The 17206-nt window shown below is 36.3% G+C and overlaps 1 protein-coding gene across 1 annotated transcript; it reads left to right on the forward strand.

Moving 5' to 3' along the window:
- The first annotated feature begins 15501 nt into the window (after positions 1-15501).
- LOC121235867 (UPF0481 protein At3g47200-like) lies at positions 15502-16962 on the forward strand. The gene has a single exon (XM_041132332.1). The coding sequence runs from the start codon at positions 15502-15504 to the stop codon at positions 16960-16962; it is 1461 nt and encodes a 486-aa protein (XP_040988266.1).
- The last annotated feature ends 244 nt before the right edge of the window (positions 16963-17206 follow it).

The following is a 17206-nucleotide window of genomic DNA, read 5'->3' on the forward strand; positions in this document are numbered from 1 at the left end:
CTCTTTCTAGATCTCATAGAATGTAACAATTCATAAGCCACCATAATGTTATCATTAATCAATCTTTAGGGCAGGAATGCACTTTGGGTAGGAGAAATTATAACAGAAAGCACCTTTTTAAGCCTATTGGAAATAGTTTTAGAAACTATTTTATACATAACGTTGCAAAGGCTTATTGGTCTATACTCACTAACTTTCTTAGGGTCTTTGCATTCAGGGATTAAGGTTATATGGGTATAGTTTATAGAGGGATCCATGGGATTACCATTCAGGATTGATAGAGCAGCTCTACACACTTCCTCAGAGACAACTTCCCAATGACTTTGATAAAAATATGGTCAAAAACCATCAGGACTAGGAGCTTTTAAAAGTGCCATTTGCACTAAAGCCTCTTCCACCTCTACTCTAGTGAAACTTTTCATCAAAGAGTCATTCATTTCAGCTGAAACCTTTGCTTCCATCCTTACCAAACATTCCTCTATGTCTTCCTTACTAGGTGCTGAGGACTGAAACAAACTTTCAAAATAACCTCTAAAAGTTGCTTCCACATCTGAAAAACCCTCCATTCTTCTGCTATCTTCACCATACACTGAACTAATGAAGTTCTTTTTCCTTCTTTGATTGGCACAAGCATGGAAATATTTCGTATTCTTATCCCCATGCTTATACCAATTGCATTTAGCCCTTTGTGTCCATTTAAGGTCTTCCATTTCCAAAAGTAGGTTCAACTTTTCTTTTACCCTTCTTATAACAAGATAACCTGTGTTTATAGGAGTTGAATTGGACTTTATCACGAGTTATATCATTTAATAATATAGAATATTTAATTTTGTATTATTCAATTTAATAAGCGAATTAAACTAGATATGAGTTTATTTGACTTGATTTAAGGAATCATCTTATTTATCTATATACATCACCACGATCCACTACGTCATACAGGACAATTGACACACAGCTTTGACATTGATCCCAATGTCGACTCAGCCCACAAGTCTAAAGAAAACGTTTCCTCGGATTACAAAAGTCGTCTACGTAAATGGAAGTCTTATATATACCTTGAGCTTTTTATTTCTGTGGAGGGAAAGAATTAGCAATCTGTAGGTGTAAGGATTCCCTTGATTTCCAGATTGTATGTAAAAATACCAATAATGTGAACATTGAAGAAGATGAATGATATTGATGAAAATACCTCAATTGCTCATACGGTTTGGGGTATTCGAGGTCCCCAATTCCTCCATAAAAATGAACAGCTACTTAGATTAAATGCTCCTGAATGACCCACAGATCCATCCAAGCATGATACTTAACTAACTCAAAAAGGAAATTACATAAAAGTTCCTGGGCAACAGGTTCTAGAACTCATGCCCCAAACACATCGTTTCATACTAAATGAAGCATTTACAACTGAGCCCCAAATGTTATTTAAACTACACCGTTTCTCTCAAATAACCCAGTGCCGTCGTTTAGCCCTTAAGGCTTGCTGAAGCTACGTTGTTTGGGAACCCAATTGAAGACATAATTCCGAAGTCTCGAACCTTCCTCTCCATTACACACTCTGCCACTTTCGTCTTCTTCCTTCTGCACCCTAAAGCTCCAAACTTTATATCCATTTATCTCCAAACCCGTAGCTTCCTAACATTCCCCCACCCTTATAAGACCTTGTCCACAAGGTGTGGATACAAAGCCCTAAGCTTCCAGAGATTTTCCCACAAATTTTCCTCTTCCGAAAGGCCTACCCATTTTATCATCACCTCTGTCACAGCCCGTCCCCCTTGCTGTCTCATGCATCAATCACGCACTGCCTGGAATCACCTCACCGTCGTTGTTGGTGGGTGGTAGCTTAGCAAGGGGTTGAATCCGATCCCCTAGTTTTCTCTTCAGGCAGGACACATGGAAAACTAGGTGGATTTGAGAGGATGGAGGTAGCTCCAGCTGATAGGCCATAGATCCGAACCTCTTGAGCACCTTGAAGGGCCCATAGAAACGTGGCGCCAGTTTCATGTTCCAGCACAGTGCCACCATCTTCTGGCGGTATGGCTACAAGCGAAGGTATACCCAGTCTCCCACACTAAACTATCTTTCGGGTCTCTTTTTATCGGCATAATGTTTCATCCTATCTTGAGCTGTCGTAACGTTACTTTGCAAGAGATGTAAAATTTGTGCTCTATTGTGTAATAACTAATCAGCTGTTGGACTATTTGCTGTGCCTAGAATGTAGTCAAGTAATCTTGGAGTAGGGTAACCGTAGAAAGCCTCAAAGGGGCTTAACTTATTTGAGCTGTGGTAGGTGTTGTTGTACCACCACTCGGCTAAAGGCAGCCACTGGCTCCACCCAGTAGGTTTAGATCTTGTGTAGCACCTCAGATAACCTTCCACGACCTTGTTCACTGCTTCCCTTTGACCATCACTCTGCAGATGATACGCTGAGCTATAGTCTAGGGAAGTGCCTTGGAGGGCAAATAACTCCTTCCAGAAGGAACTCAGAAATATTGGATCCCTGTCGGTTACTATGGTTTTTGGCAAACAAAGCAATTTGAAAATTGATCCAAGAAACACATTAAGGGTGGGCAGCGGGGCCCCGCCCCGCCTTTGTATGGGCGGGCAGGCTACCCCGCTCCGCCCATGCAGGGGCGGGGGGCAGGATGACCCCAGTGGGGCCCCGCCCCCCATTGGTCACTTCCTGAGCTGTATAGGGATGTGATAGGGTCATGAAATGCCCGTAGTTAATGAAACGATCCACTACGACAAAAGTTACAGAACACCCTTTAGACTTTGGTAGTCCTTCCACAAAGTCCATCGAAATATCTACCCATGCTTGGTGGGGTATGGGCAGAGGTTGTAGGAGACCAGCTGGGGGTAGCGTCTCATACTTGGAAACCTGACATATTTCACACTCCCTCACCCATTTTTTAATATCCTTTTTATACCTGGCCAATACAAGTCTCTTTTGGTCCTTTGATAGGTCTTTAAGTAACCCGAATGTCCCGCCATAGGGTCGGTATGAATAAACTGAAGTACCTTAAGTTTGAAAGGTGAGTCTGGAACTATGAAAATTCGGCCCTTCTTCAAGATTATTCCTTACTGTACTGTTGTCCCCTTAGGAACCTCTAGCTGATTTAACAACCTTTCCATCAGACCTGAAGCTTCTGTACTTTTTTTATAGCTGAGTTTCAGCTCTTCCACCCAATCTGAAGTGGGAAATGAAATCTGGGCAAGCAAATCCACCTCCTCATTTTCAACCTCCCCTTTCCTCGACAGCGCATCAGCCACAACATTCTCTCTTCTGCTCTTGTACTCAATCTTAAAATCGTAGACCATTAGCTTGCTCACCCATTTGTGTTTAGCTTCTATTCCAATTTTCTGCTCAAGCAGAAATTTTAGTGCTTGTTGGCCCATTTTAATGATAAATGACTGCCCCAAAAGGTAAGGCCGCCATTTTTGCACCACTACCACAATGGCCAAAAATTCCTTCTCATAGGTTGATAGTGGTAGAGCCCTTCCCTTTAACATTTTACTCAAAAAAACATTAGGCTGCCCCGACTGCATAAGGACAGCACCTATTCCCTTCCCACTAGCATCACACTCCACTATGAACGACTTTGAAAAATCTGGTAATGCCAGTTCGGGTGGCCTAGTCATTGCTTCCTTTAATTTTTTGAAGGTCAGGTCTGCCTCTTGGGTCCACACATACCCATTTTTTGTCAACAACTGAGTAAGAGGGGCTGCTAACATCCCGTAATGCCTTATAAATTTTCTATAATACCCCGTCAACCCTAAAAACCCTCTCAAGGCCTTAGATGTCTTGGAATTGGCCAATCCAACATGGCTTGAATTTTTGAAGGGTCTACCTTAACACCTTGGCCAAAAATGGTGTGACCCAAGTAATCCACTTCCTCCACAGCGAATCGACACTTGGATTTTTTTGCATACAAGCAGTGCTGTTTCAGCACCTTCAAAACCTCTCTCAAATGAATTTTGTGCTCCTCCCGAGACTTACTATAGATCAAGATGTCGTAAAAAAAGAAAAAGAAAATTTCCTCAAAAACGATTTGAATACATCATTCATTAACCATTGAAATGCGGCTGGAGCGTTGGCGAGGCCAAAAGGCATCACTAAAAACTCATAATGTCCCTTGTGGGTACAGAAAGCCATCTTGGGAATGTCTTAAGGCACCACTCTCACTTGGTGATAGCCCGACCATAGGTCGAGCTTAGAGAAGATCACCACTCAGAAGAGTTCATCCAACAATTCATCTATCACTGGAATAGGAAACTTTGCATTTACCGTTTCCATATTAAGTGCCCTATAATCCATGCAAAGCTGCCAACTACCATCGGCTTTACGAACTAGCAAAACAGGGGCAGAAGAAGGGCTATAACTAGGTCTAGTCACTCCAAAACTCAACAACTCAGCCACCATTTTTTCAATTTCTATCTTTTGGTAATACAGGTATCGAGATGGCCTATTTGCTATGGGTTAGGTGCCCTCCTTGAGGACTATTTGATGGTCATGGGAATGGGGTGCGGGTAAACCTTGAGGTTCCTCAAACACCTCCTTAAAATCTTCTAGCAATTCTGAAAATGGTTCAGCCACATTCCCATACTCCTGTTTTACTTCCCCGACACACATAATCTGTAAGAAAATACCTTTACCTTTTGCCATAGTGGCCTACAGACTTTTCACTCTCTTCCACCATCGAAGGGTTTAGTTTTAGCCCCCTCTTCATTTATTAGACCTGGTGGGTTGTGATATTGTGTTAGGAGTCCAGTGGTTAGAAACCATGGGCCCTATTACATGGGATTTTTCTAAGTTGTTAATGAGTTTTTGGTTGGAAGGAAAGGTCGTCGAGTTATATTTTTATGTACAATCTGCAAATCGAGGGAATCCTTACAATAGGTGGTGCGATCTACTGCTTGGAATCATTAAGCAAATATAAGTCTCCATTACCTTTAATTCCCTTCTATAAAAGGAAACATAACACAAAAAAATGTCTTTTACGTACCTTTCTTCTTTTATTTTTCTCTCTTTTGTGGTTTATTTTTTTCTTTTGTTTTCTCCCATAACCAAGTAAAACAGTAATCTTCTGCATGTGTAAGCTATTAGATCTTAATCATTTTTTTGTATAAATTAGTAAATTTAAGATTTTTTGAGTGCTTCACAAAGAATTAATACACAATCTAAATAACCATGACCAGATCCCAATAGCAACATTAGAAAAGTAGAATTCTACTCTTTAGCTTGAGAAATTAAAGTTCCCACAAGTCAATCAAGCACATAGAAGACACTACAAGGAAAAAGGCTTTTAGCAGCATTTTTACATTTCTCGCAAAAGAAAACGATGCAAATAGTCCCTTTTTGTGACAGATTCGAAGTCATCATTAAATAATACCGCGCAGACATGAACATTGCGCAAGTGAATAGTGAAAATATTTATCGTGACGACATATTTACTTATTACGTCAATTTTTTCATTTCAATAGACTTACATCTATTCCGTCGGCAATCTTCTTCGTGAAAGACAATTTACTATGGAGATTTTTTGAAGAAACGCCGTAATAATACTTACATATATTTTTTCCCCTTCGCGATTTCCTGTACTGCTCATTCTCCCGTTGCTTCCCACCATCATCTTCCTCCCTTTGTTATTTTCCTTGCGATGTTCCCTTCAAATCGAAGACGCCTTCTACCAATTTGTATAGTGGAGGTTTGTTCCCCGAATCATAAGGTAACCATTAGAAAATCTCGAGCCCTATCTCATTAATTCCTTCCATTGTCTTCAATCTGTAAAACATTTGTAGGGTTTATTGCTTGTTTTCTCGAAATTGTTGTTTTATCTTAATTACACTCTATTTGGCAAAGCTATCCTTCAAATATTGTCATGCCAAGACTGGTCCGAAAGGACCCCACCATTAGCCATGATGGGGAGCAGAGCTTGATTTGTGGGAGGAGCGAGAAAGCTGAATATGACAATTAGATCCTGCATTAAGGTATTTTTTTCCCGGGAAACTCTTTGAATATTTAGATCCAATATATTGTCGATACTCTTGATGCATCAACAAATTGTTTCCTGCATGGAGTTAATCATCACACTATAACATCATTAGAGACCTGTTGTGAAATTCTTGTGATCTAATGAGGAAGGGATTGGTTTGTAGAGTTGGGTTGCTATAGAGTTGGGTTTGTGACATTATGTTTATCATTTTTATGACATTATGTTTATCAATTTTGCTATTTTTTCTATCGGTTGTGATACATGATATACATCTGCTCATTAATTTCCCCATCTAAATACACCCAGTAGTCAAATCAATTCCCTGCATGCATGTGTGGAATTAATTTCGTGGCCTCACTTTTCTAAGGAGTGATTGGTTGATGTACTCAGTAGTTACCCAAACCAAAGCATAAAAGTAACTAATCCTATACATTAGCTCATTTACTAACTTACTAACAATAGGCAATCACCCTCAAGAATTAACATGATTGACCATATTAAATAGTCATACATATCGAAGCAGTTCCTTTTCTGCTAAGAGAATGAAGTAGTTTTGGACGAACTCAAATGGCAGGGCATGATAAACACCAAGAAAAAATGATTACAAATCACTTCTAATTCATCATGTTCAATTATCTCAACCTTGGATGCAATATGTTGGGGGGAAACCGCAATTGAATATAAGTCCTTTTCGCACCCTGGAGAAAACACAAAATCAGGTGATGTTCATCTTGAGCTTAAGCATTTGGATTCTTATTAGATGAATGTCATGTATAATTTTTGCTTGAAATGCAATATTATTATTGACAGACTATTTTCTATATTCTACGTGTAACAAACATGCATGGTATGGATTATTTAGAATAATATGATGCCTTTTGATCATTATGTCTCGATTGATGAAAAGTTGGTGAGCTTGAGTATTCCAATTGCTCCAAAGTGTAGTGTATTCAAAGTTCACCGCCCTTTACGAATGGTAAATGAGAAGGCATATGAACCTCACTTGCTTGCCATTGGCCCTTATCACCATGGCAAAGATCACCTAGCTTTTATGGAAAGACAGAAATTGAGACTTCTCAAAGAAATGCTCAAAAGGGGGAATGAGACTAGTGTTGAAAGATACATCACAACCATGAGACAATGAAGAAAGAGCTCGTAAATTCTATGCAAATCAGTTCCCCAAAATCTCCTCAAATGAGTTTGTAGAAATGATGATACTTGATGGGTGTTTCATCCTTGGATTGTTCTACAGTACGCGTGAACTTGAACCAATCGTCAAATTGGATTGGATGCTTCCTAGCATAATACGTGATCTGCTATTATTTGAAAATCAACTTCCATTCTTCATTCTTACTGAATTGTTTGAAATGAGTAAGGTAAGTCTTAACAAACAACATGAAATTACTCGTGTTGAAAGCTCAACCTCCAACAATAAGAGGGCGAGTGTCCCACTTCTTGAGTGTGCCTTGTCTTTTTTTACTCTGGAATTACTATTTAAAATGAATGGTAGTGGATCAAGTCATGTTTCAACCACCAACATTAAGCATCTACTTGGTCTAATTCATCAAAATACCAATCCTTCACATGGAGAGTGAAGGTCAATACCAGATGCCATAGAGCATCAAGAGGTTAGAGTCAGACTAGAGATGCACAATCTACTGATCATGGAGTATAGGCTAGTGAGACATCCACGTAGCCCAAGGCATCACGTACTGTTACTTCTGATCAGATTGCTGATATAGTATATACAGAGATCTAGACTACCTTCTTTGGCATACGTACAAAGATGACGGGTGCCATTTCTGAGTTAGCTGTGAATGTTGATCAAGTGTCTCGGACTCAGGAGACGATATCTACTCGATTGACACAGATAGAGGCAATAGATGCCATCAAGGACGTCCACAAAGAGTTGGGTACATAGTATTTTATATCTTTTATTTGTATTTTGCTTTACTTTTGGTATGGACAATATTTGATATTTTGTAAGTTTAATTAATTATGCATTATATCTTTTTTTTTATAAATTAATTGTTGGTTACTATTATTATTTCTTTAATTGATTAAATGTTTTATTAAATTAGTGTCACCATCCAAACTCAATATTACCATTCGAACGTTAACTGACCATTTGAACCCTATACACCGTTCGAGAATTGGTAATCTACATGTTCGAACGGTGTAGATAGATGTTCAAATGGTAAATTAGTTTCCCGTGCTTAAAGCACCAATTTTTTTCCCATCCTCGAATAATTATTTTATTAGGGATGAAATTTATCGTTCCCAAATATACCATTCGAATGTGTTCAAATGGTCTGTATGTTTCAATATTTTTTTGGAACGAAATCAAAATTTCATCCTTAGATCTTATTTTTTGGGACGATTTTCATTTCGCTCCAAAGAAAAATCGTCCCAATAGCTCAAATTTGTTGTAGTGGGAAATGTGCTAATGGCTTTGAGCAAGAGTGAGAATGAGGTGGGGAATCCTGAAGCTGTGGAGCTATTAGCAATGTTTAATGGTTTGCAATTCAGCGTCCAGTTGGGGATTTCTAAGATCATCCTGGAGAGTGATAGTTTATTAATGGTTGAAGCTCTACAAGCAAGAGGGAAATCCTTGTCATCTTTGGGGAACCTAATCAAAGTGGTCAAACAATGATGCAACAGTACTTTGAAGTTTTCTAGGTTCAACATGTGTTGAGGATGGGAAACATAGTTGCTCACCAACTGGCAAGAAATGCATGAAAGGTTGTAGATGTTGAGAAGTGGATGGGTTCTGTTCCTTTTTGGATTTCTCAAATTGGTTGGTTGGATCAAATTTGTTTGTAAGCTGATTTTATCAATGAAAGTCTTCTGTTAGTAAAAAAAAAAAAAAATGTGAGTTCTCTAACTTATATCTCTCTTATAAAAGAAAAATGCACATGATCCTTAATCAACATAAAGTTATACTATTATTATATTTTAGAGAAGTGCTAAGTCTATATAGAGATTTTATAAAAAACTATTTTAAAAAATATTTATTGATGTGATATGTCAAATTTATTTAATTTAAAAAAAAACATTACAATCTATCATAAAAAACGTTATTTATTATAAAATAATCGAGATTTATCAGTTTGTAAATTTTTTTTTGTAAACTAAATATTTTTCTATATATTTTATCATCCAACATCACAATTTTATGCATGAATGACGCACGCCTCATGTGCATGGATATATACATACAGACATTATAAACACGGTAAGCTTGCGTGTGGTTCACCAATTCAACCAATCGACCGACCGGGAAGCGTCTTTAATTTCTTTCGTTTCGGTTCTTGTAATTCCAATTTATTGTTAATGTAGATTTAAGCTTTGAAAATGATGTTTAGGTTTGAAGGTAAAATTTGATGAAATCAAGTCGATATATTGAAGTAGGCAAAATATCCACTTGTTTGTCTATATACGCAAGTAATGACTCGGTCCAACCCCATTGGGTTTCAGACCTTGTTACTCATGTTGAGTTAATTAACTCAATTGATTAAGATGCCACTTGCCTACACATGACTTGGTCGCACATGGTGTAAGTCTAGGCTTGTTCAACCTGGCCAGATTTTTTTCCGACCCGGTCCGAAACCTGGATAACCAGGTTCCGGGTGGTACCCGGATAGCAAAATCTGAATATATCCAGACCGAATACCGAATTTAAAACCCGGAACCCGGATTTTAAACCTGGTACACGGGTGTTTTTAAAAAGGAAAACCCAAACTCTCCCTCTCTTTCACATCTGTCTCCCATGCACTCTCTCTCTCTCTCCGGTGAAACCCTAGCCGCCACCATGTGTTGTTCTTCACTCCCCACCAGTGACCTCTCTCACACATGCAAAACCCTAGCCGTTGTCTTCTCTCTTTCATTCTTCACTCCCCACTAGTGACCATGGGTCCACAATGACCTGATCTGTCTCACTGCTAGCCTTTCAGCAAATATTTTCCCAATTGATCTCCTTTATGTGTTTTCTGAGACTCTCTTGGGTAAATGTTCACGCTAATATTTGATTTTGAATACATTATTTTTTCTATTTCTAGATTTGCAAGAGGGTCCCAAACTAGTGGATGCTGGTGACTATTGGGGAGATCTAACAGCTGTTGGGTGCTCTGTTTGGGTTTGCTGCGACGTCTTCATCCTCATGCCGTCGACTTCATCCTTGGGTATGTTTTCTTCTCTCTTTGTTGATTTTGGATTTGTTTTGCTGAGAATTTTTTAGGAGTATTTTTATGGGTTAGATCTGTTTAGTTGAACAAAGGAAAATAAATAAACAAAGGAAGATTGGGTTTGTTGCCATGTACATAAAAGGAAAAATAAATAACAAATCTTTTTAGATCTGTTTAGCTGCAAAATGCTAGAGCCGTGGGTATCGAATCCAAGAAGTTTTAAGGCCAATGAGAGGTGGGTTGGCTTTAGAAATATGTTGAGTATGTTACAGAAGTATGGCTTCTGTCCTGTGTAAAACATATATAGTTTTGAATAAAGATGACCATTGGATATGGTTGTTTGAAAGTTTCTAAACTTGTCTGTTTTTCAATGGGCTTCATAAGGTCTAACATGAGAATTCCAGATAATGGTAAACCTCCTAAATAGAGATATAAAAAATTTCTATTCAAGGCGGCTCTCATGACAACTTACGTTATTATATAATGATCGAATCTGATATATTGTGGTGGGATATCTAAACTCTGTTTTAAGTTCTTGTTTATTAATTTTGCTAAGAGAAGTGGCTGTCTAGGGATATTTATTTGAATGAAAACTCTACAAAATATTTGTTAGTGTGGGTGTATTTGGAGAAAAAAAAATGAGAATCCATTTGTGTGCTTGGATTCTTGGTTATAGTTGAACATACATGTTGTAGTTGGCCAAAGTTGCACCTTTATGCTTGAAATTCAATGGAACTGAATATTGATCAAGTCTGGATCTCCTACCACATCATGTGCTTCCCCTAGTCAAGTTTGGTTATCTACATATTTCTTTGACTTTTGGTTTTAATATATAAAGTTTATGAACAAATTTCTTAAGCATGGAGTAATATATATATATATGTTTTAGAAGTCATAGTGGTAGCACAACAAGAAATAAATATATTTGTAGCCACAATTTCAGATTCGTCATTTTCATTCTATTTTGCGAGATTTTGGATCACATGATGAACATGACTTGGATTGATCTTTTCACTGATTTGGTAAATTAGGTAATGCCTAGATTTTACTATTAGCTCTTCAGTCAGGTTTTGTTGCTTTCAATAAAGAAAATTTCCAATGATTTCTCATAATTAAGAATTCATTTTAAGGGTATGATGTCATTAACTAGCAGCTTTTATCTTTGTATAGAAGCATCAAGCAAAGCTGATTTTGTTCTTATCTTAATCATTAATTTAGTAAGTGGAATTTGTCTTAATCCTTGTATATAATCCTTGTTTACTTATAAATATATATATATATATATATATATATGTAATCCTTGTTCAAAACTTTGTGTTTTTTGCAGGATCTCTTTCAGTCCAATTACTTGATGTTTGCTATTTGGTGTGGAGATTAAATCATTGATGGACATGCTACTGAATTTCTAATTCATATATTGTAATTTTGTATTTTGTAATGTAATGTATAAATGACAAATAATGTAATATGTAGTGGATTGCATTGTGATGTATGCATCGATGAATATATGCATTTAGTATTTAGACACAAATATTATGTGTTCCAACTTGATTTCTTGGAATTGCTTTTAATAAAATAAAGGCTTTTATATAAAAAAAATAATTATGGTTTGAAATTTTTTTAAATAAATATAGGCTTTTGCATAAAAAGATTTGTGATTTCAAATGGATTTTTCTTGAAAAAATATTAATAAAATATAGTTTTTTACTTGAAAAAGAGTTATCTAGGTATGATCCGTTAGTACGAACCTTTAGGAGGAAAAAGAAAAAAAAGGATTTAACGCAGAACTCGGATTTCTGGGTTTTAAAAAGTCCGGATTCACCTGGTTTTCAGCCCGGGTCTAACCCAGACCGGAACCCGACTCGGACCAACCCAGTCTGTTCCGGTCTGGATTTGAAATCTGGGTACCGGTGCGAGTATACTCGGATTTCCGGTCAGAATCCGGATGAACAGTCTTAGGTATAACGTGGAACCCATTTGGATTTATGATCATTTATTCCATATACTGTTAATTAATTCAAATTATGACGTCCTAAGCTTGCTTGCCGTGGAATCCAAATACTGCATGGGTTTAAGGTCACAGAATAATATTATACCCACTTGTCCACACAAGTCACGTGGCCAAATCATCAAATTGCGTAGGTTCCAAACCATATTATTTCATGATTAAGTAGCTCGGTCAAACCATATATTTATTCTATAGTTAATTAATATATGATTAAGGTGATAGAATATATTCCACTTGTCTACTCATTGCGTGTCAAATGTATTATTCACTTTTCTACTCAAGCCATTAGGTCAAACAATGTTATTCTATATATAGTACTCAACTAACTCATGATTTGATAAATTAGATTATTTATATTATATTTAATAACTTTATTTATCTAAGGTCGCTCTCATGACAATTTACTTTATTATATAATGATTGAACCTAATCAATTGTGGTGGGATATCTAAACTCTGTTTTAGGTTCTTGTTTATTAATTTTGCTAAGAGAAGTGGCTGTCTAGGGATAGCTATTTGAATGAAAACTCTACAAAATATTTATTAGTGTGGGTGTATTTGGAGAAAAAAAAAAAAATGAGAATCCATTTGTGTGCTTGGATTCTAGGTAATAGTTGAACGGTAGTTGGCCAAAGTTGCACCTTTATGCTTGTAATTCAATGGAACTGAAGACTGATCAAGTCTGGATCTCCTACCACTTTATGTGCTTCCCCTAGTCAAGTTTGGTTATCTACATATTTTTTTGACTTTTAGTTTTAATATATAAAGTTTATTAACAAATTTCTTAAGGATGGAGTAATATATATATATATATATATATATATATATTTTAAAAGTCATAGTGATAGCACAACAAGAAATAAATATATTTGTAGCCACATTTTCAGATTTGTCATTTTCATTCTATTTTGCAAGATTTTGGATCACATGATGAACATGACTTGGATTGATCTTTTCATTGATTTGGTAAATTAGGTAATGCCTAGATTTTACTATTAGCTCTTCAGTCAGGTTTTGTTGCTTTCAATAAAGAAATTTCCAATGATTTCTCATAATTAAGCTTTCAAGGGTATGATGTCATTAACTAGCAGCTTTTATCTTTGTATAAAAGCATCGAGCAAAGCCGATTTTGTTCTCATCTTTATATTTAATTTAGTAAGTAGAATTTGTCTTAATCCTTGTATATAATCCTTGTTTACTTATCAAATATATATATATATATATATATATATATAATCCTTGTTCAAAACTTTTTGTTTTTTGCAGGATCTCTTTCAGTCCAATTATTTGAAGTTTGCTATTTGGTGTGGAGATTAAATCATTGATGGACATGCTACTGAATTTGTAATTCATATATTGTAATTTTGTATTTTGTAAAGTAATGTATAAATAATAAATAATGTAATATGTAGTGGATTGCATTGTGATGCATGCATCGATGAATTTATGCATTTAGTATTTAGAACACAAATAGTATGCATTCCAACTTGACTTCTTGGAATTGTTTTTAATAAAATAAAGACTTTTATATAAAAAATAATTATGGTTTAAATTTTTTTTAAATAAATGTAGGCTTTTGCATAAAAAGAATTGTGCTTTCAAACGGATTTTTCTTGAAAAAACTTTAATAAAATATAGGTTTTTACTTGAAAAAGAGTTATCCGGGTATGATCCGTTAGTATGAACCTTTAGGAGGGAAAAAAAAAATGGATTTAACCCATAACCCAGATTTTCGGGTTTTAAAAAATCCGGATCACCCGAGTTTAAGCCCGGGTCTGACCCGGACCAACCCAGTCGGGTCCCGGTCCGGATTTGAACTCCGGGTTTCGGTGCGGGTATATCTGGATTTCTGAGTCAGAATCCGAATGAACAATCTTAGGTATAACGTGAATCTCGTTTGGATTTATGATCATTTATTCCATATACTGTTAATTAATTCAAATTATGACGTCCTAAGCTTGCTTGCTGTGGAATCCAAGTACTGCATGGGTTTAAGGTCACAGAATATTATATTATACCCACTTGTCCACACAAGTCACGTGGCCAAATCATCAAATTGCGTAGGTTCCAAACCATTTTATTTCATGATAAAGTAGCTCGGTCAAACCATATATTTATTCTATAGTTAATTAATATATGATTAAGGTGATAGAATATATTCCACTTGTCTACTCATTGCGTTTCAAATGTATTATTCACTTTTCTACTCAAACCATTAGGTCAAACAATGTTATTCTATATATAGTACTCAACTAAACTCATGATTTGATAAATTAGATTATTTATATTATATTTAATAACTTTATTTATCTATATATATATATATATCCGATTCACCGACAATAGGAGCATTATTGGACCAACTACATGATCTACGCAGCTTCGGCATCGGTCACAGTACGTCTAAAGTCAAGGTTTCCTCGGATGTAAATAGAATCATTATATATATATCTCGAGCTTTTTATTTCTGTGTAGGGAAAGAATTAGCAATCTTCAGGCGGTGCGATCTATATACTGCTTGGAATCATTAAGCAAAACTAGTAAGTCCATTAATTAATTACGTACCTATAATTCCCTTCTATAAAAGGAAACAAATTACGTACATACCTTTCTTCTTTTTCTCACTTTTGTGATTAATTTGTGCTTTTGTTTTCATCCATTTGCTTTTGGATGATCTCATGTAATTGGCTTTTTGCATCGATCTCTTGTTTCAAATATTAACTCTTTTTTTCACTGTAATCTTCTGATCAGCTATTAAATCTGAATCATTTTTTTTGTTTAAATTAGTAAATTTAAAGATTTTTTGAGGGCTTCACAAAGAATAATTAATACACAATCAAAATCACCATGGCCAGATACCAATAGCAACTTTAGAAAAGTAGAATTCTTACTCTTTTAGCTTGAGAAATTAAAGTTCCCACAAGTCAATCAAGCACTTATAAGAGGGCAAGTTATACTCATGGGTTAAGGTTTATGAGGTAATGTAAAATTGAGTGGTGATTTGTTGCGGAAAAATGCATTGAATCTAATTGTATTATTAAATATTTTTAACACCATGCTGCGTTATCAGACTTAATTGGTTTTTGAAGTAAGAACTACCAATGTCGAAGAGAAGATAATGGGAAATTAACGTACTTGTCCCACTAGCATGAGCTAAAGTGACTGGTTGTTGATATTCATGATCTTGAGCTTAAGCATCTGGATTAGTATTAGATGAATGTCATGTATAATTTTTGCTTGAAATGCAATATTATTGACATACTATTCTCTACATTGTATGTGTAACAGACACGGTACGGATTCTTTAGAATAATATGACTTCTTCTGATCATTATGTCTCAATTGATGAAAGGTTGGTAAACCTCATGAGTATTCCAATTGCTCCAGACTGTAGTGTATTCGAAGTTCACCGCCCTTTACGAATGGTAAATGAGAAGGCATATGAACCTGACTTGCTTGCTATTGGTCCTTACCACCGTGGCAAGGATCACCTAGCTCTTATGGAAAGACACAAATTGAGACTTCTCCAAGAAATGCTCAAAAGGGAGAATGAGACTAGTGTAGAAAGATACATCATAGCCATGAGACACATAGAAGAAAGAGCACGTAAATTCTATGCAGATCAGTTCCCTAAAATCTCCTCAAATGAGTTCATAGAAATGATGATACTTGATGGGTGTTTCATCCTTGGACTGTTCCACAGTATGAATGAATTTGACCCAATCTTCAAATTGGATTGGATGCTTCCTAGCATAATTCGTGATCTATTGTTATTTGAAAATCAACTTCCATTCTTCGTTCTTACTGAATTGTACGAAATAAGTAAGGAAAGTCTCAATGAACAGCATGATGACGATGCTCATCTGGAAAGTGAGAGTCATGACCAGACGCTACTTATCCATGGGTCAAGAAAACATTCAATGACTCAGGTTGAAAGCTCAACCTCCAGCAATAAGAGGGAGAGTATCCCACTTCTTGAGCGTGCCTTGTCTTTTTTTTCTGTTAATTTATTGTTTAAAATGAATGGCAGTGGATCAAGTCATCTTTCAACCACCAACATTAAGCATCTACTTGGTCTAATTCATCAAACTATCAGTCCTTCACCTGGAGAGAAAGAGTCGATACTAAATGCTACGGACCTTCAAAAGGTTGGAGTCAGACACAAGATGATAGAGAAGCTGAAGCATCCATTTAGTCTGAATAATAATGAAGGCCGAAAGTTAATACCTCATGCTACAGAGCTTCAAGAGGCTGGAGTTAGATTCAAAAAGGCAGAGCATGGCCGTAACATGTTTGAAATAAAGTTCAAAAATGGGATCTTGGAAATTCCACATTTGGAAATAGTAGACCGTACAGAGTCAATCTTTCGAAACCTAATAGCATATGAGCAATATAGTCACAACATGCATACTAGGTATGTCACTGACTATGTTGTTCTTATGGATTATCTTATTTACACTACAAAAGATGTTAAAGTACTCCGTCAAAATGGAATTATTGAAAACTGGATGGGGGAAGATGAAGTTGTTTCCAACATGTTCAACAAGCTTGGTCACTACGTCATGTTAAGTCGATTCGGCTTCTATTATTCAGACATTATGAAGGAAGTGAATAAGCACTGTTCCAAACGCCGGAATGTGTGGATGGCAAAATTAAGGCGCGATTATTTCAATAGTCCTTGGGCATGGCTTTCAGTTCTAGCAGCTATGATATTGCTGCTGATTGCAATTGCAGAGACCACATTTTCCGTTCTTTCCTACGTACAACAAAGGTAAGTCACCACGTACTCTTCTATCTTGTCACTTTTATAGCTGATGTAATATAGTCTCGAATGATTGAAGTATGGAAGGATTATTCATGTTATGGCAACCAACTTTGCGGTTGTAGTTTGTACCCTTAATTTGCTTACTTTTCAGACTACAATTTCTTGGATTTTCAAGGTTTAGAGAATTGTCTTGATCATTTCACATAGGGATGAGTGGGATAGCCAATTGCTTCTACATGAATTACATGCAGGAG

This window comes from Juglans microcarpa x Juglans regia, chromosome 1D (genome assembly GCF_004785595.1).
Source record: "Juglans microcarpa x Juglans regia isolate MS1-56 chromosome 1D, Jm3101_v1.0, whole genome shotgun sequence".
NCBI classification, from domain to species: Eukaryota; Viridiplantae; Streptophyta; class Magnoliopsida; order Fagales; family Juglandaceae; genus Juglans; species Juglans microcarpa x Juglans regia.

Coding starts and splice junctions, on each gene's coding strand:
- LOC121235867 (XM_041132332.1), top strand. CDS start 15,502: ATGACTTCTTCTGATCATTATGTCTCAATTGATGAAAGGTTGGTAAAC.